The sequence below is a fragment of the Plectropomus leopardus genome, chromosome 7 (assembly GCF_008729295.1).
Source record: "Plectropomus leopardus isolate mb chromosome 7, YSFRI_Pleo_2.0, whole genome shotgun sequence".
In the NCBI taxonomy this organism is placed as follows: domain Eukaryota; kingdom Metazoa; phylum Chordata; class Actinopteri; order Perciformes; family Serranidae; genus Plectropomus; species Plectropomus leopardus.
Window position 1 is genome coordinate 23,728,648 of NC_056469.1, and position 20,774 is coordinate 23,749,421.

Consider the following 20,774-nt stretch of genomic DNA (forward strand, 5'->3'; position numbering starts at 1 on the left):
CATTCTCTGACCGCAATGTGATTGGATCTCAATATACGAATTAGTGCAACATAGCTTGATGTTTAAAAATGTATTTTGAGTTTTTAACCCTCACCTCACTTTGTTCCGAAAATGTCTACGTGCAACCACCCTCTGTGGATGATAAACGAGGTGCAGACTTCCCTCTGTATCACCTTTGAGGAGGAAATGCAGCAAAAGCTGGACAGAGCATTGAGAGACAATCATCCCGCCTACTTTTAAGATTACTGTCTGCAGTGGAAACGCTAAACCTTTCTACGGTCCAGGTACATGTTGGTAGGGATTACTTTTGGTTCTAAAGGTACTATACCAAAATTTTTGGTAGAAAAAGGACTTATGTTGCCATGTTGTTGTGTCTAAGTGGCTCATAGGAACAACTATTTTTTAAATCCAGCAAATATTGAGTGAGCGTGCTACAACCGGCAGCAGCAAAATGTAATCACTCTGTACTGGTGCGCCCAGTGAGTTTACTTCCATAAAAAGTGCTTGCTTTAACCATTAATATGCTCAGATTATTATTACAACAGTCCACGAAATTATAGAAAAGACAGCCTTTTTTCTGTTCTTTTTTGTGTTCGAGTTTTGCTAAAGGAGTAGTCTCATTCTGAAACCTTCAGACTTTTTCGCATTGTTGAAATCAGCTAAATTTTCAGCCGTGAAACTGAAAACCTTTTAGATAAGATTGAGATTGAGACTTGCTGCACGCAAACATTACACACTACTACAATACTGGCGCTTCTCTCTCCAACTCTTACTCATGTCTCCACCATCTTTTTCCGGCAACAAGTAACCTCTCAGGAGATTTCAGAAAGAGACTCCTCGTTAGTGAGACTGTGACTCTACCATAGTCAGATGGCCAATTGACATTATTCTGCATAATAATTACAATGTGCTCCTGCTTTGGGAAAATGCTGTCGGAGAAACTGCCCTTCAGAAAGTTTGGAAGTCCTCTCCATAACATGACAAACTGTCATCTGACCTCGGCTGAAAATCATTTGGGAAATAAAACTTGCACCGCTATGTCATTAATTTTGTCCCCAAATGCCCATGTCTCAGAAATGTGATGTCTTCTGTTGTCATTCCAACATGAATTTGTGTGACATTAGTGGCTGCATGCACGTGTTTCAGGGCAGCGATCCGTTCACACTGATGTCAGATATAGGTCACTAAAAACATGAATGTACACAGTCTTGGCAGAAAATCAGATCTGGGGAAATAATCAGATTTGAGCAATAAGAGCTGTAATGTGAATGTAGCTAAAATGCTTTTTTGTTATTGGCATGAACTGACTCTAACATTTTCTAATACGGCTTTTATTGTCCTTACCACTACTTTATACTCATCATGCCCAAAGGGAAGTGGAAAAGATGTGAGCACACACACATACACACACACTCACATGCAGGGAATGTGAGGACAGGAGGATGAGAGAAAAGAGAGAATAAGTAGCCAGTGATGCAGATATACAGCTTAAACTCTCCCTCTGAGGCAGGAGACCACCAGCTGAGCTCCCCAAATGAAAAACTACACTATTAATATCTATGTGGTGAGCTGGCATCAAGTATTTTCAGCAGCAACGCACAGAAAGAGCAGCATGTGCCTGAGCATACACAAAAACACTCCAAATACAGACACCACGAGTTACATAAATAAGTTTGATATTCTTGCATTTAAAAGTGCTAAGTTTGTGCTTATGACCTTTAAGGTTGACGGGGTGAGTAATGAGGAGTTGGGCAGCTCAGCCAGGCCTGCCTGAGAGGCTTCTGAATGAAGGACAGGGATGGAGAGATGGGTGAGAGAAAGAGATGGAGAGAGAGAGAGAGAGAAAGTAAGAAAGAAGAAATATGAAGGCAGTGTCATCTCATTTTTCCTCCCTCCGGCTCTCCCAGCTGTTGTTCTCTCTCCCTCTCTCTCAATCACTTCTAATTGTCACTCATCCCTCCAATCCCCCCTCTAACCACTCACGCTGCCCTCCCGCTCCGCTGCCCTCCTCTCCCCTTATTCGCTCGCTCTCTCCCTCTTCTTCTCTCCCTCTCTCTTTTTCTCCATCCACACAAATGACTCAGTGAAACAGGTCAAGTGTTACAAAATTCCCCCTGCAGCTCAACCTGCCTAATACAAGGCCTGGCTCATTGCACCAAGACAAGTTATACGCTGCCTACTCACTGAGAGGACACACACACACACACACACACACACACAAACACACAAACACACAAACACACACACACACACACACACACACAGGCGCCTACCACCAACATGCAATTAATAGAAGCTCATAAAATGCCAACAAAATTAACATTTTTATCCATTATATAAAAGCATGCCACCTCACACCATTAAATGCTGAAAGTCATCTAGCATTAGCCATATTCACTATTTTGTTATCCAATTCATTTTAACACTATTTTACAGTTATTAGCTGATTGCCAGAAAAATAATCTGCATCTATTTTAATAACTGATTATTTGTTGTGGTGGTTTGTTAAACAAAAATCCCAAACATTTCCTAATTTCAGCTTCTAAATCGTCAGGATTTATAGCTATTTCTGTCCTGTGTGTAGGAAACTATGTATTTCGGTTTGTTTTGAGGCTTTGACGCAAAAATGATAGTGCCAAAAACTGCAGTTGTGAGTTAAACCTCACAGACCCCAGTGTTAAAATGCCCAGCTTTACAGCAAAAATAAACATGTTTACAGACTGGTACAAAAATCTGATTTGGCTTATAGATAATTTAAACATTCAAGACAACTATGATTTTTTTTCAACTCAACAATTTACATTATTCAAAGGCTTCAAGTTACGAATATTTAAGGCCGGGGACACTTTGAGCAACAGGCTGTTGCTGCAGTTTTTGAGTCAGGTCCACCCTTACTCATCCACAGCTCCAGCCTCTTGTTCAAAAATGGTCTCTCACACACACACACACACACACACACACACACACACACACACACACACAAGCACACATAAAAAGATGGCAACCGCAGAGGCTTCAAAATGGCAGTCAACAAACCAATGGGTGATGTCATGGTAGCCACGTCCATTATTTTTACAGTCTATGGTCCAACCCTGTGTCCTGGAAATTACGTTTGTCACTAAAAGTGCTTTCTAAATTGCATTGTTGTGGCAACCTAATTGCTGCCTGGATTATGTTAGAAGACAATATTTCTTTTAGGTAAAGAAACAGCATTTGAGTACTGCAGTAGTACTGCATAGGCTTTGCAAGGAGGTGGCTGGAGACAACGGTGAGTGAATAAAGTGCATCAGAAATTCCAGTTAGCATCCAGACACTTAGTTTTAACCAACAAATGCACTTTGGTTAAGGTTAGGGACAGATGGTGATTATTGCTAAATGATAATATAGAAAGGGAATCAAAAGAAACAAATAATGTTGTGACACCTATGAAAAGACTGCAAGACTACCTATTTAGGCAGAAAACAATATCTAAAAATACATTGTCAATGAACATTTGACCAATATCTGGTATAGGTGAACATGTTGTAGATATCTGAAAAAACGATTTTAGTGAATATTTTGCTGATATCTGCAATACATTGTCAGTGAATATTTTGTTTAGGATCAAGAATCTATGATTTGCCAGGTACCTTAATAAGCAACATTACCGCATTATGTTAAAAGAAAATGTTCTTAGCATGGCATTACATCTCCCTCGAAATGCAGTAGGTGTTTTTTAAAAGATTAATATAACTGTAATTTCTAGGAGACAATGCTGGCAAGCAACATGAAGACATCACCTTGAGCTTCTAGAAATTGTGTATTTTCTATCTATAGAGCATGATGAATCACAAATAATCTGCAGATTAATTCGTAGTGGAAATAGCTGCAGCCCTACATATCAATACTACAATAAAGTCAGCTTAAAAATAGGGAAGAAGGTACATTTAAGCACACTCTGCCTCTCTTTCTACCTCTCCCACCTATTCACACTAATGAATAGCAATTGGGCGACAGAAAACCCTGAAGCACCAGAGTAAAAGTGGTATTAAGAGGAGGACAGCAGAGTAAAGGACCTTAAAATAGGATAAATGACCGGGAAAAATGGAAGTTAACACACACACACTTGCCCTTTCACACACACCATGACAAACCAGCTGCTAGACTGTACCATATGCAAGTGTGTTTGCTCTGCAGGCAGAGTGTTGAGATATAGAAATGTAACAGCTCCATATATCAGGATGGTAGGGAGCGATGGAGGATAAACGACCTGCGAGTCGTACCTGGACAGTGTGTGTAATACACAGATAAATAACTGGGAACTGGGAGCCATATGACACACGGACTCCTGGTGATAGCATGGAAACCACCACACAAACACACGACGATAAAGAAAGCAGAAACATGAACATTGGACCACAGCACGCACTTATTTCTGAGAGTTTTGTTTGTCTGAATCCCCCGGGAACGACGGTCGTTTGGGAGGGTAATGACTTAGGAAAACTGAAATGTACTGGAACATAAATTAATCAAAATGTGAGACCTGCATTCACGCACGCTGTGAGTGCTCAGCGCCGTCTATTTTTGCCCCGTTGTTGGCCAACAACAAAGAAGTTCCGGCTATTACACACAGTGAACAGAGCATAATTCTGCATCGATGTTTCCGCCCGCTGCTCCCGTTGAAGGCTGGCTGGTCAGATCAGAGGTCTGTGGCCAGCATGATCCAGTTATTACTGTCAAGGTGACAAAGATCGCATCCAGGTTTGTGAGGCCGATAATCGACTCCTGTTAGTAAACATTTCACGTAGAGCCCCTGTGATGCCAAACGGCAAATCTGAATAACATTTAATTTCCTTCACCAAGATAAGACCTTTTGTTCATTTGAGACTATTTTATTCTATCGCTGCCCTAAGCTGACAGTTAAACGGACGGGGGGACGGTGCGGCACGGCTGTGCTTCGCATGGCAATGCTGAGCTATTTTCTAAACTCAAACACTCTCACATTACACACTGAAGTGCACTTCAACTGTGAGTCGAAGCTGTTACCCATGATGCCTCGGCTGTGGGGTTGAGTGACAGGTGACCATTGAGGGGAGGAGGGGGTAATAAGGGGCCAAAGACATACAGAAGACCCCCAGCAGGTGCTGCACTGAGGTCACAGATCACCGCAGTGTCTCTACATGATGCACAGACACACATGTAAAGATACACACACACTGTCTGACACAACAGCTTTGAGCATTTCGTGCATATAGATTCTTGTGTCTTGGAGCAATAATTAATGGGTTAAATCAATAATGCAATTCCCTTTTAAAATGATGCCTCTGGGTTCAGTAGCAAGTGATTGGAGATTTGCTGAAAATGAGAAAAGAGGATGTGGAATGATTAGACCCCAGGACTGGTTGGACAGCTTTGGATGTAGTATCACACACACACACACACACACACACACACACACACACACACACACACACACACACACACACACACACACACACACACACACACACACACACACACCATTCTCTTACAGATTGACAATCCTCTAACATTTAGTCCACAGTCGACGATAAAAAGATAGGAGCGTCAGAAAAGAGGACGGGGCAGAAGAAGTGATTACAGGAAAAGAGATGTCTAGATAAGATGACAGACAGATGAATGGGGAGGCAGTTTGTGGATATGAAAGGAGGAGCTGACACATGCACATGAGCAGACAAAGACACACACACACACAATTTTGTTAAGTCTTGACAGTTCTTTCCTCACTGTGGCTGTTATTTAATGTCAAACAAAGAAAGCAGAGAAGACTTGAACCCTACAGGGGAACCGGCCAGTGCAGATAACATCATGCTGGACTGCTGATGAAGGCGCACAGTCTAGTCGGCTCCATCACTTCACCATGTAGTGCTGGATCTACCAGTAAACACAGGAAATCTATACTAAAGCATTATCATCACTGAGTGGAATCTTAATCTATAAGTAGGAATAATAAATGCAAGATACAAAAAATGTCACTTTTCTGGTTGAGTTGATGACTCAATATAAAAACTAAAAATAGCATTAAACAGAATAAAAGCAAACGCCAGCAACGCTGGTTTAATCTATGATCCATCAGCAGTGTATATATGTTTTCCTTACTGGGTCAAAATAACCACGAATTGGTGCTGATTAACCAAATGGAAATAATTTAAATAACACAAAAACTGGGTCAAAATAATCCATTAATTTGGATGTGATTAGTGACACAGGGGTTTCAATGGGGACTACTGAGTAAACTTTACTGTTGTATGTTTACCCAAATTGGGTTAAAACTGACCCAGGTTTTTTTGTGTGTTTATATATTCTAAGTATATTGGTCCCTCCAGGGTTTTGCAGACTTTTGGGGGGATTGCCTAATTTCAAGCAGCTTTTCTGAAAAATTTTGATGCATGTTGCGATGTTTTTAGGCCTTGTTTTTGCATAGAAATTTGAGCATCAAATAAAAATGCAATAAAATTGAAATAAGAAAAAAGAAAATTTAAGGCAACTTGTTGCAGTAAGAATAAAACTGCACTGTTATTTATAATACACCAATGTTCCCCCCAACCATAGACAACGCACCTTGATTTTTTTTGTTTTTAAATACAGGCAATAGATCTGGATGCAACGGCAGAAAAGTGTTTGTCAGTGGATGTTGTTTGTGTTCCAACACAGCGTTGAACACTGCAAAACCTCTGCTTATGTGCACAACATGAGAAAACTGCCTTGCACTGTCTTTAGCAGTAATTTTAGTTTGGAAATGTAAGATGTTCGTGTCACACGTCTGCAACTTCACAACCAGAAACTCAGAAGTGAGTTTGTTTATGTTATGAGGGGGACTGCTATGGCCAACAAAATCACACCAAATATCTGCAAAATGTTGTGATGATAAATTGCAAGGTCGCATAGAATTTAAATGGATTTGTTAAATTTGCATTAACAGTTGTGTCAACATGGAAACATCCTGGAGAGGCTGGTATACAGTCTTTTATGTATGTGTGCAGTACACATAAATACACACACTATACAGTTATGACACATTGCCATAATGTGTCTGTGATCAAGATATAATATACTGCAGCATTAAGTATTAAATTACAATAACAGTATGTTGGTATTATAGTATTATTATATGGTGATTTAAGTAGCCTTATATAATTCAATGTAAAATGCACCAGCATTTGAAATGTTACTATTACTTAAATTTAAAGTTTGGGTTCAATACATAGTTACTTCAGGCTAGATCTGGGCGATATGGAAAAAATCAAATATTACAATATTTTTGACCACATATCTCAATATCGATATTGTGGGGTTGGCTATTGGTGCTTTTACCAAATACTTACACAATGAGATTTTTGATAAATAATCATCAGTAATGTAAATATAGAAAGTAATTAAACAAAAGGCAACTATAAACAACTATAATAGTCTGGCCTTTAAAACCAGGAAATTACAACACTGAACACACGACAATATCCAAAATCTAAGACAGTATCTAGTCTCATATCACGATTTTAATATAATATTGATGTACTGCCCAGCCCTGCTCCAAACCAAATAAAAAGTTTTACCTAATCTTATTAAAAATGAATTAAAATATTGGTGTTTTTGTTATGAGTTTTGTCTGATGCATGACGGTGTTCATTCCATTGAACACTGATTCATTTATATGTAATTTTGGTTTCACTCTTGGTGACAGACTTCAAAAACTTATTAATATTATGACAGTGATTTCAGCCATTTCACCCTAATTACATACACAATGATAATGACTACACAGAGTAATTTCAAACCTCATAGCATGGGTTATGTTATAATTCAATTCTGATGCGATTTCCAGACATCTTATCAGAAAAACACACACAGAGCCGCACAAACATTAGATGTTCGGCAGCACTCAGAAAACATTTGTGATAAACTCCCACTCAGACAAAAACATACATTTGCATGCACATTCCGTACTGTCAGGCAGGCGAACATCTGCACGGCAGTTACATGCACAAATGAACGTGAACACAAGCATCCACAATTTCCTTTGGACTTAGCAGTCCCCAGAAGACTCCAGTCCCTGAGACCAAATATTTGCAGACTTTAGTTTTTATCTCCATATTCATCTCTCATTCTGTATGTTTATATCTGAGGTTATGCAGACGTGCATGTGCCAGTGCGTGCATGTACTTTGTAAGAGCTGCCTGTTGAGACGGTGAATTAAACAGCAAGTGCATTTGATCTGCAAAGCACTCTAGGGCAAATACGCACAAACTGAGACAAACACACACACACACATACACACATGCACAGAGGCTTGCATACAGCATCAAAATCATTTCCGTCACAGAATCTATTCTTAGGAGCAGCAACAAACCATTCTTTCCCTGATATAAATCTCTTTTATTCATACCCACACAGTCACGCACATTCACATACACACACGCAGACACGTGCACACTTAGCTCAAAGCTAAACTCCCCGGTGGTCATAATGCATTCACATAATGTTCTTTGTTTTCTATTTCCTAGAACAGGATTTGTTCCAGGTAAGTCACAGCATGAAGACCTTTTGGGGCTTATTCAACTCACAAACACGCATGCACCCGCACTAAAACTTCCATCTGGTGATGGTGGGCGTTTGTGCAGGTGTGTCGAGGTCAGCGGCGTTCAAAGCTTCTTCGCCATCTTCCTCTCTCTCTCCCTCTTACACTCACGCGGTCTGATCTGTGAGGAGCTAAATCAACACAGCTGCAACGACTCAGCTCTCATCGTCGTCCTCCCTTCACTCAGCCGTCTTCCACTTCATCTTTAATCAGGCGTACCCTCCCTTTCTCTGTTCTGGTTTTTGCCCTTTTGCTCTATCCATCCTCCCTGACTCCTCCTCTACTTCTTTCGTCTCTTTTCCCCTTTTATTCAATCTTGCATTAGTCACTGTTAAATTTATATGCCGGCTGGCTCTCTGTAGTTTTTGCCAATACACGAGGCCCTCTGATCTCATACTCCCTTCACTCTCCTCACACCATCATGCCCTCTTTGCCCTCCCTCCATACTACCTCTCTCCCTGCCCTTCTCTGCCCTCCCAGCATTCAGGCCGAGCATGCGCTACCCCAGGGGAGACGTGCCTCATCCGCCCAACAATGCACTGCAACCAGCCAGTTACCTCCAGCCCTGTCAGCACGGGACAGGAAGAGTAAACGCCCCGGGGCCTCCAGGGGAAACACGAGCATCCACTTCCCCCTGTCTGTCTGCCACTGTGTGTATTTATATGACTGTGTGTGTGTGCGCATGTGTGTGTGTGTGTGTGTGTGTGTGTGTGTGTCAGACACAGCTGAACACAACTGAATGACCAGAAGCCACAAGATCGGATGTTATCATTTACCGCTTGAGGAAGAGGAATGATACAATTTCCAATTTCCTGTGATTATTTACAAAATGTAACTTCCTCTGCACTTTGCATTCACCTTGCTCGACACGATAACAATACTCGGCTGGATCGAAGGAATGCATTTGGCAGAGTCTTAAAGCACCCTCTCTTGTTTAAAATATGCTTTCATTACTTTGACAGGAAAGTCCTTGGGACATTTTTGTAGGAATTGGTGAGTCAATCCAACAGGATCAGCATTCTTTGACACTGCATTTTAAGTATTAAGGTGAGGAGGAAGTGGCATTTTTCATCTGCATTTCATTACCATCTTAGGTAATAAGGTAATGCGTCTGTTTCAAGAGTAAACAGTCGATGAGTGGCTGTTGCCTGAAGCTGCTGCCTTTTCCAGCATCCATTCAAAACAAACTCCATAAAAGTCTCCAAACTAAGAGGAGACAGTTGATAAAAGCAAACATTATGTGCACACACACAAAAACATAAATGCCAACAGCACTATAACCTGTGCCTCAAAAAAAAAAAACTAATCTAACTTTCACAAACAACCATAGTCAGAAACCAAATTAGTCATGCTGAATCCCAAATTGTCAACAAGCCCCGATTTGTCACAAACTGGCTCAGACAGTGTGAAATTCAGAGCTCCACACTTACTTTCCTTAAAAAAAATATTGATTTTAATTTCATTTCAGTTTAACAACAGGGTGAAAGTGAGCAATATCAAAAATAAAAGCGAGAGGTGGGTGTGGGAAATACTGCAAAGTCAGAGAGCATAAGGAAAGACCGTATATATGAAATACATGACAAGGACAGTGGTTCATCTTTAGACTTTATACTACTATGACTTTGAGGTTTAAGCACTGACATCCTTAACTCTTCTTTAAGGGTGTTTATATCCAAACAGACGAACAACCCAGTTCCTGTAGTGATTTTTAGGCATGCTGGTCGGTCCAAAACTTTGATCTTGACTGAAATATCTCAAATGTTGGATGGACTGCCATGAAATCTTGTACATTCATGTTCCTTGAGGACGATTCTTCCTGACTTTGATGATGATGATAATTCTTCTACTGCTATATATACCTGCTTACGTGGCTGTAGACCCTCACAGTACACGTTCTAATACTGCTACTGGCACAATTTAGGTATGCCAGATAAAGATTTAGTATGTCCCAAAACACAGTCAAATGCACTTTCCCAAACACACCAGCATGTTCTACTGAGCCCATCACATTTTGCAGCATGCAAGGCAGCATGCTTTTCTGCTACTCTGAACTCTTAACTTAAAATCTGGAACCACAGACTTCAACAAATATATAAACAAGTGGGTCAAGGTACAAGGTGCAATGTTAGGTTATAGTCCCAAATGTATGCATACTTCATGCAACAGTATGTATAAACCTGATTCCAAAAAAAGGTTGGGATGCTGTGTAAACGTAAATAAAACATAATGCAATGATTTGCAAATCCCTTGCTACATACAGTGGGGGAAATAAAGTATTCAACGCGTCAAATGTTTTGTCATTATACATTTGTCACATTAAATTTAGATCAGACATTGACATTAACTCAATTAAACTACACTGATAAAGAAGACGTAACATTTCAGTCCATAAACCCTCTGTGCAATGACGTAAAATGATGTAAAATGAAGAAAAAATAAACACACTCAAGCCTTTGAGACTTTGAGAAGCTTTCGTTTGCAATACCAGCCTCGAGATGCTTCCTGTATGGAGAAAGTAAACTCTCAAAGTGCTCAGATGGGATTTGGGCTCATTCTTCCACACAGACAGTCTTTAAATCTTTCAGATTTTGGGGGGCCCACTTGGGAATCTTGAGAAAGAAATTTCACTTTCCAAACTTCAAAAATGATTGTCCTCAGTTCCCAAATGCTCACTGAGTGGTGTTAAAACAAAGGTGATGTAACACAGTGGCAAACGTGCCCCTGTCCCAACATTTTTGGGACGTGTTGCTTTTTATTGTATATTTACAAATGAACGATCAAGTTTATCAGTTTGAACATTAAATATCTTGTCTTTGTACTCAACTGTACTGTAATCAATTGAATATGGATCAAAAAAGATTTGCAGGTCACTGCATCCTGTAGTTTGTTATTTTACTTTAACAGTGTCCAAACTTTTTTTGGAATCGGGGTTGTACTTTGCAAGGACAGCTGAACTGAAAGTAAGTGAAAAAAGTAAGTGATTGGGATTGCAGAATTAGTCTTGTTACACATTACCAGTGGTCAAAGGTCTTTTACTTGAGTAAAAATGACAAAACGACAGTGTACACAATTTTACAAATGAAAGTCCTGCATTCAAAAGCTTACTCAAGTAAATATATACAAGTATTGGCCTCAAAATCTACTTAAAGTACCAAAAGTAAAAGTACTCACTACAGAGTGGCCCTTTAAAAAAATAATAAAATTAAAAAAAAATTGACATCTCTGGATTACAATTAATTTTGCATTTGGTAAAGGTTTTGGCTTATTTTAATTACTTAATATACTGCTAGGTAGTTTGACCCATAATAATACATCATAATATATTAGTTGAGTTATATTAGCTATTAATAATTTTAATCTACAAAGTAACTATCAACTAACACTGTCAATGTACATGGTTTCTTTCCACCACTGTTAATTTTATTTTCACAGTATTACAGTATTACAGAATTAGTATTATTATCAGTCAGAATGACCCTTAAAAGACTGAAAAGAAAAGGGTTACTTTTGGTTGAAAAAATGTGTTATCACTATAACCAAGACTTGAAAACATTTTTTTTAATGGAAGTAATGAAGTCTTCCTTTTAAAAATAATAAAAATAAAGGTGAGATTTTCCATTCAGTTGTTTTTTTACATTGCAGATAAGCAAATGTATATGGTATGATAATCATCAACTTTCCTATCACAGTATACTTTAAAACTGGTATATCGCTGCAACCCGAACCACATCACTTGGGGAAAGAAAGCAGTTAAAACAGACTAAAAAAGTCATAAACCCACAGACATCACCAGACGTTCTTATCTCCTCTTGTGACGTCCTGTCAGGCCTGAGCTAGAGCATTCTTCAATTTAGTCTCCATGAAATGAAACACGTCCTCGGCCTGAGGTCAGATGACTGACTCTGGCAGTGAAGAGCATTCCACGGTTTGGCCATTAAACTCCTTAATTACATTATCTGTCTCCATACTTGGGATCATTGTCCTTAAACTGGAGGAGTATGTACTGTACCAAAAGCTATGAGTCAATGTGCTAAAATAATTTAAAAAAAACATATCACTGTCAGTTAAAAGATGAGCCATAAAAGATACAATGTTTGATACAAACATTCAAGTTACTGCAAGACGCACACAGCTGGAGATCTTATGATTCACCGCAGGCAAGAACGAGAAAGGCCAGCTGCTTTAAAGCAAAGAAGAATATGCAAGAACCTACTTTAATAATTGAGGTCAGACGCAGACGCTTGCTTTAATCCTTATGAAGGCTCAGGTCACCACATCCATCACTCAGAAATCCATGCAACAGTCCAGGCAATTCATCACTCACTCTGGGATTTATTAGTTATGTCTGGAGCCAGAGGGTGAGAGGTTAAATGAGGAGCATTGTGTTAGCGGTTATCAGCAGTGAGAGCCCAAAGTGGGTTTGTGTGCTAATCCACACACACACAAACACACACAAACACACCATCAGATGTTTAATCAACACTGTGGCTGTAGCTGCCAAAGCTGGAAGTTAAATATACTGCCTTATACAAACATGCATGTGCGAGACAGTACATACACACACACACACACACACAAACACACACACACACACATACACCAAACAATCCGATAATACACAAGCTCATAAATACTTTCCCGCACAAGCATCCCGTGGAAATCTGAGCTGTCTGCAGCATAGCAAAGCACTCACCAGACACCTAAACACATGAACATACTCCTTTAGCACGCTGTATGACCCAAGAACACACTCACATGCTCATTCTCCATCTAATACACGCCTACACACACACACAAATAACTTGGTATAAACAGGGCCACTACCAGCTATCCGGATTGCCCAGGGGCACCGCACCATGTCTCATCACTGTAAGCTAATGTTGAACACGGCGGCAGTGCTTGGCGTAGCTGCTGTCACTTTGGCTTCAGATCCAGGTTATTTGCTCGGAGCTCAAATAGGGCAGGTTCTGCGTTGCGGGGTCACTGCTTTCACATGGAGGTGCATCCTCCGTCAGTGACAAACCGAAATGTAAGTGTTGCACAGGCTTTCATTACCAGCTGCAGCTTAAAAGCCTTTCTGCTGTGCTCGAGTCTTTTACATTCAGCTAGAAAACCAAAGGAGCCAGAGTGTGCGTGTGTGTGTGTGTGTGTGTGTGTGTGTGTGTGTGTGTGTGTGTGTGTGTGTGTGGCAAGTGTGGCGAGTGTGTGTAAGTGCTCTCTATCTCGCCAGCCTCAAATCCAAAGCAATTAGAGAGGCCAGATGGTGGGCTGGACTCACAGTAAATAGCTGTGCATTGACAGAAGAAGCCTGCAACAAAAATTAACTGTGACAAGGAGCCAGGATGACACGCAGATACATGACAGCATCAAAGCACCAGAGAAACATCGAGGACACGCGGCCATAACCGACCATAAACCAACTGTCACAGTCGCAGGATGTTCACAGCACAACTTGATTGTATCGTTTGGTGGGGACACAGAGGGGGTACTTGTATGTAAAAAAACGAATACGGCAGGTGCACATGCACGCATGAACACACACATTCACTCCCGTGCCAGAACGTTCATACATGGACCTGTACACACACACGGACAACCCCCTACGTGCCCTTCTGTTAAAATTTGACCAAACCAGTTTGGTTTAGTCAGAGTTCAAACAATGCAGCCTTTGAGAGGCGCTCCATTCACTGAGTTTCAGCTTGGCCTGCACATTCCCCAACTGAAAACACAAACTGCCTCCCTCCAGGAAAACCACTGAAGCTACCGCACCACATTCCTCATCTCGATCCTTTTTTCTCACTCAGTGTGTGTACAGTTTTCGCCTCAGAGGTGTTGGGGCTCCATCGAATATAATGATTATATATGCACCTTGAAATAAGAGTGTGCTCTTTGTACCGTCACTCTCCCTAATCCGAATGCTCAGGTGAAAAATGTGCCCTTTAGACAACTACAGCAGACTCCTGCATACCTGTTACCAAGGCAGCAAGTTTACTTCAGCCAACCAGGACACATATACGAATCAGAGAGTCTGAGAGGAGGTGGAGCTTGAGTACAGGACAATTGTAATCCACAAAATGGCTTCTCCTATTCCTGTGCTCACTTTCCCCATAAGCCTGTTATCGCACCTCTGTTGACACACACACAGATTTATCAAAACCGAAACGAGACACCGACCACACCAGGAAATGAGAGTGGAAAAAAAAAAAAAAGACAAACAAGCATGAGGGTTGGGGTGTGTCTGGTGTGTGAAGGATGGGTGACAAGAGACAGAGAGGCCACTTCATACCCCAATCAATTAATCCATAAATCTAATCAGTGAGAATCAATGACTGGCTCTTCTATTCAATCTGGCTCCTCAGTCATCAGAGCTCACCGCAAGTGTTAAAGAGACAGAGGAAAGGAAAAGGAGAACCAGATACCACACGCAGCAATGTTTCAAAAATCAAGAAATCTTTAATAATAGCAACCAAATACAAAAAAATATAGAAAGACACGACAAAATGGTGACAACACTTCTAATCCTTATTTTTCTCTTCAAAAAGACCAAAATAAATCTGAAATTAAAAAAGAAAAATACAAAAAGAAATAAACGTTTACACAGAGCAGTCGATAATAAAAAGCACATCTTGGGGGGTAAGACTGTTTTGTTGTGTGTACAGTTCATTTGTATAGAATAAGCACATTTGCCAGTTTTGGCAGCAATCACAGCGCAGCAGTCAAGAATAAAGCACTCAGAAAACATAAATTATAAAGCACTGCAAAATAACAGAAACGAGGGAAAACTGTAATAGGAGAAAATAAATCCTTCATGCTTGCTGTCACTGAGAAATACACAAACGTGACACCATAAATTAGTAATATCTTTTTCTCTGCTACATATTTATATATTTATACTTTATACACAGGGAGGTTGTCTCTCTTTTTTTTTTCTTCTTTTATGTGAGCGAGATGGGAGATGTTAAGGCTTTGATTAGTCATCAAATGTTTGAAAGAAAATGTGACTTTCTGGGGAAAAAAAAAAAAGAAAAGAAAAATATTGGGTATTTTGACTGCCTAACCTTGTGCTAGACCTGGGCCAGGAATGCGGATTTCTCTAAAAGCATTTTGTCTGACAAGCCTTACTTGGGTGCTCGGGTGGGTGGCAGTGGTGTACGTGTGTGTCTGTGAAGGCGGTCGCGAAGGTGTAGGTGGCTGAAGTGAGAAAAAGTCGAAAAACAACATTTTGGAGATGTGTAGGAAGTTGTGACTCTCTAAAAGCATTCTGAGGGATCCGAGAAGGGGGGAGCAGGTCAGCGCAGTCAGTGGCATTTTTTTGAAAGCTGAGTTCCCCGGTGTAGAACAAAAGCGGAACGGACAAATGGTTTCCTAAAAAGCTTGTTTTTCTGACACTGGGTGAAAGGTGTGTGTCCCTGAACGTGTTCTAGGCTACGTGGTCGCTGATTCAGGGTTGGACTATTTGGGGGATGGAAAGCAGTGGAGCAGGGGACACATCATGCTTTTTCCACAGTAACAGGACGCGGTATATGTCCTGACAGAGCCACTGAGCAAGAAGCGGAGAGAGAAGAAGTGTTTGTGTGCATCTACGCGAGCGCATTTGTGTGGGCTTATGTCAGGAGATGGCAGAGTTTTCAGGTATGAGGTGTCTTCTGCACAGTTTGGCTGTGGGAGTGAGCATAATGAGAGTGACTGAGGGGTGTTTGTGTGTGGGCGAATGCTTCTCTGCATTCTGCGTATGTACAGTATGTGTGTGAGCGTGTGCCAGTGAGCGTGCCTTCAAAATGCACAATAATATCTTTAGTTTGCCGGTTTTCCGTGGTGACAAAGGGTGGCTACTCAGGTTACAGCCCCAATAGCAGCGAGAGATGTCTCAAGGCACCCCAAGCATCACAACACACACATTGACACTACTACTACTACTACACACACACACACAGACACACACACAAAGCTGACTCAACACAGACCGTCGCTTGTGCGGTTACGGTCTACCTGATAAATTATGAGTATTGTGGGTATTTTTGCATTGCGCAGGATGTCTGTCAAGGAGACGGAGAAGCCAGTTGTGCAAAGAAACACCGTGTGCTTATTGTGTGGAAATGCAGGCAATGCTAACAAAACACAAAAATTATAAGCATATATAATTTTTCCTCCCAATAGAAATCAACTCTTAGGCTTTAGGTAAACTCTCCTCAGTCGGTTCAGTGTGTTTTAACACCCGAACCACCGAGGTATTCATTAGATTAAAAATTACATTCTGAATGCTCTCTGAGACATTTGAACTTCAGGCTTTGCCGACCATGTGCGCCTCTTTACTTCCACAACACTGGCTCCATCAATCTGATATTTACATTTTCATAAATATCCACATTTTCACAAGAAAAATAAAGATGCTTACATATATAGTACACAGATACCTCACACCAAAATGTACATACAACAGTTTTGTCCCTTATTTTGACCCCGAAAACCAAGTATTACACTCATATTTCTCTTTGAAGCGGTGACACACAAAAGTGCAAAAATAAGTAATACATTTTTTTTTTTTTTTTGAGTGGTTGTGTCAAATCAGCGGTGTTGAGTAAATTCACTGTACCCCAGGTTGACAGGAGTTGCATTTATGTAGAAGCTAAGGCCATTAGACGATAATCCCATTGAACACGCTGGCTTACAGAATGCTAGACGGTGCTCAAACACCGTTTCTGTTTTTCTCATCTGCCTCTTGTGTCCCTCTCCTGTTCTCTCTCTCCGCCTCTCTGAAAGTTAACAGCCATCACAATGGCAAACAAGGACGGCCTCTCCTTACACAGACACTTGCACTGAGGGTTTCTCACCTCTATAGCTCAAGGTTAAAAACAACTATGATAGGAAATGCAGCCATCCTTGCTCCTGGCTATGGGTCACCCTGCATTTGACCTCATGACCTGCAGCGAACTGCAGCCCAGTTCTTCGCCGGGCCTTGCAAGAGGGCAGTACAGTCATCTGAGAGCTACGCTCACCAGATTCCCAGTGGGTCAAAGGGGAGTAGATTAGAAGGCAGGGTAAAGCATGATTAGAGGAGCTACGGTGGCACTTCTCTCCAAGATTGTCCATCACAGTCATCCAGTGGCTACATAGATACAGTGACGCATGCAAATGTGCACGCTGAGCCTCAAAGACAGCAGCATGCGGCAGCCACGGAGCAATATTTGCCTGAGCTGGCCTCCGGTGGCTCGTTAGAAGGATAAATTAACAGTCAGGAGACAATCAGCCCTGAAGCTGCATCATAAAGGGCCATTTCACTGCTTGTAGCCTGTTAGTCAATATGACTCCCATAGCCTCGCTGTAGACGCAACCTTTAGTGTCTCCCGATCAATTCACTACATTTAACAATATCCGCTAATGGAAAGGAATATTACATGATCTTATTGAAAATCTATCTAACCTAATGCAGTCGCACTTTGTGGGTAGGGCTCTGTTACATCCGGCCATTTACTAAAGTGTGTGAGGAGGCGTCCGTGTGCTGAAGTGGAGTGAAAATGGCAACTCCAGGTGGATTAGTCAGTCCTGGCATGTCAGGGCAGGCCGGGCTGGAATAGAGTAAGTGGGGCGTTTGACACATCAGGAGCAGTAAAATACTCCTCTGCTCTCTGTGGCCCTGACCTCAACACCACCGGATAAATCATAACCTCCCCATAAACACTGGGAGAGAGGGATGAAGAGAGAGAGAGAGGGAGAGAGAGGCGATAGAGAGATAGAGGTGGGAGGGGGAGGAATCGCCACGTCATAAACGATAAGTGGTGGCAATCTGTTGGTCCCGGCTAAGCGAGCGACTTCACGGCTCATTACCAATCAAGCTCCGCCTGTCAGGAGCGCTCTGAAGAGACGCGGATGAGGAGGAAGAGAAAAGAAGAGACGTGCTCCTCTCTCCTTCTCCTGCATCCCTCTCTCTATCCCTTGACCCTGTCAGATCGGCTACACCTCACTCCCTCGTCTCTTGTTTACCGTCCCTTACCTCCAGGCACAGTACAAAAGTTTGCATGTGAATACCTTGTTAAGAACTTAGCTCAAACTCTCCTGCAAACTTACTTTGCTCAGATCGGCTGCCTTTGTGTTTGTGCAGCACTCGAGGTCTTAATGTTCTTTTGAAATTTTGTAGATTCAAGCGCCGCTGATAAGTTTGCAGAGAAGTTAGAGAGGAAGGCAGAGAGAGCGAAGAATGAAAGCTCGCCAGTAGACTCGAGCGTACGAATCTTCTCTAAATCACCTGATGGCTACTGTCTGTTTCTTAAAATGTCTTCCTCCCAATCCATCACCGGCTACTAACTACCCACCAGCTGTCACAGCGCGTCATATTACCAAAACAAAAGGTTTCCCACAGGAGGACTGAGAATAGCAGCCAACACGTAACTGCTTGACAACCTCTTCCACTTCTACTGTTTTGGTGAAGATAAGAGTGAATATGCAAGTGAGTTGCCTCCTCTATAGCCAAGCTTGTATCGTGATTCCATTATCCCACTCCCACACTACATGGTTTCTCTCTTTTAGTCTGTCTGTCAAGAGTCCTTGTCAAGGTCCCAGTGATAGCGATAGCATGAGCAGAAGCAGTGGGAGGCAGGTTGTTTCTTTTCTCTGTTTGATTTTCAGTTCGTAGGGACCAGATAACAGCGATGCTCCTTTCAAATATCCCTCCTCAGTCCATTTCTGGGGTTGCACTGTGATTAATAATAGGCTATGTTTAAAATCAATTTGCAAAAATAAAAGTGGTATCATTTTCTCTTCTCTATCAGACAGGGACAAGACCCCAGAGCCACAAATTCCTTGGGAGGAATCCTCCATCCCTCCATTTTTCATCTCCTCCTCCTTTCCTCTTCTCCTTCTCTATACGTAAACAGCAGTCCGTGAGATGACGGAGCCGTCCTTCTGGGACTCCATGTCATCATCCAGGTAATCTCCAATCATATCGTCCTGGCCATGCGGTGGGCGAAGCTGAAGGATGGGGGCTCCTCCGCTGAAGTGGTCATACCTCTCCTCCTCCTCCAGCTCGTCAAACTTCCTCCTTTCTGCGTCATCTAATTCACTGCTCAGAAGGATGTCTTGGGCGGTGGGCGTTGTGGCGACAACTTCAGGCCGGCCACCCATGGTGAGCGGCTGGTGGTGGTTGTTTTTCTCGGCGAGGCCCTGATGGGAGGAGCTCTCATTGTAAACATAGACAGGCCCGTTGTTGTTACCGCCTCCAACGCCCCCGCTGCCTGTGCCCGTGCCGTTCTTGCTGGCCTTCTTGCCGCCGCCAAATATACGTGTCTTCATGTCGCTGCCGCCATTGGCACGGTAACCTTGTTGTTGCCTGCGGCTACGGGTGACAAGCACGGCGATGAGAGCGGCGACCAAGAGGAGGGCCAGCAGGGAGCCAATCACAGCTCCTGCCACCACGCCGACATTGGATGGGTTCACTGAGGGCTCTGTAGGGGGGAGGAAAGCAGGGAGGGAGAAAAAGGAAGAAAGGAATATGGTTGAGAAAAAGGGAAAAAAAAGAACAGCGTGAAACATGGAAAGAGGGCAGGAGGGAAAATAGAGACAGCATAAAAAAGGAGGAAGAAAGGGTAATGTCAAGGAAAAACGAGAAAGGTAGGAGTTGGATGATGTCAGTGGCCTGTACTGTATTCAGTCAAGTGTGTAAGAGTGCTGAGGTGTCAGTACAGTCAAAAGTGTGTGTCTGTGTGTGTGTGTGAGTGCTGAGCCTCTTCCTACACTGACATTTCCTCCTCTCCCTCAGAGCTGCTCCTGTCCCCATTCCCACAGCCACGTCACAACAACGTCGCAGCCACGTTTCCCCCCGTGTTGCCCTTCAACGGCCAGGGTCCGTCCAAGGCTCCCCACAAATCACAAGGCAAGGCAGCAGCAGGGGGTAAAAAGTGCAAGCCACATACACACACACGCGCACATTTTCCGAGGGAGCAGGGAATGGCGTGTGCAGGGGCAGAACAGGTGGAGGCCATGCAGCGGAGGAGGATAATGATGGATGGAGGAGCGGAGGGTTGGGAAATTAGATGAAGAAGAGGAGGAGGCGGAGGAGGAGTGAGTGAGTGACAAAGTGACACAGCGGAATGACAACTCTTCCTGGAAGCCATGAGCATAGAGCAGGGGGACAGTTTGGCACCCCTTCGCTTCTGAAAACCAAAAGGCAATGGCTCGAGCGCATGTC

At 42.3% G+C, this 20,774-nt stretch overlaps 1 protein-coding gene across 2 annotated transcripts in view; it reads right to left on the minus strand.

Annotated features, from left to right (window-relative positions):
• The window catches only part of si:ch73-22o12.1 (nectin-2), a 92,803-nt gene that overhangs the window by 24,079 nt on the left and 47,950 nt on the right, over positions 1–20,774 (minus strand). The window contains exon 7 of one of the 2 annotated variants that reach the window (XM_042489348.1): positions 15,023–20,031. The exons of the other annotated variant lie outside the window; for it this stretch is intronic. Coding sequence (XP_042345282.1) covers positions 19,451–20,031 — 581 coding nt within the window. The 3' untranslated portion in view covers positions 15,023–19,450. Of the gene's footprint in view, positions 1–15,022; positions 20,032–20,774 lie in introns of those variants that run through there. 2 annotated transcript variants of the gene reach the window in all.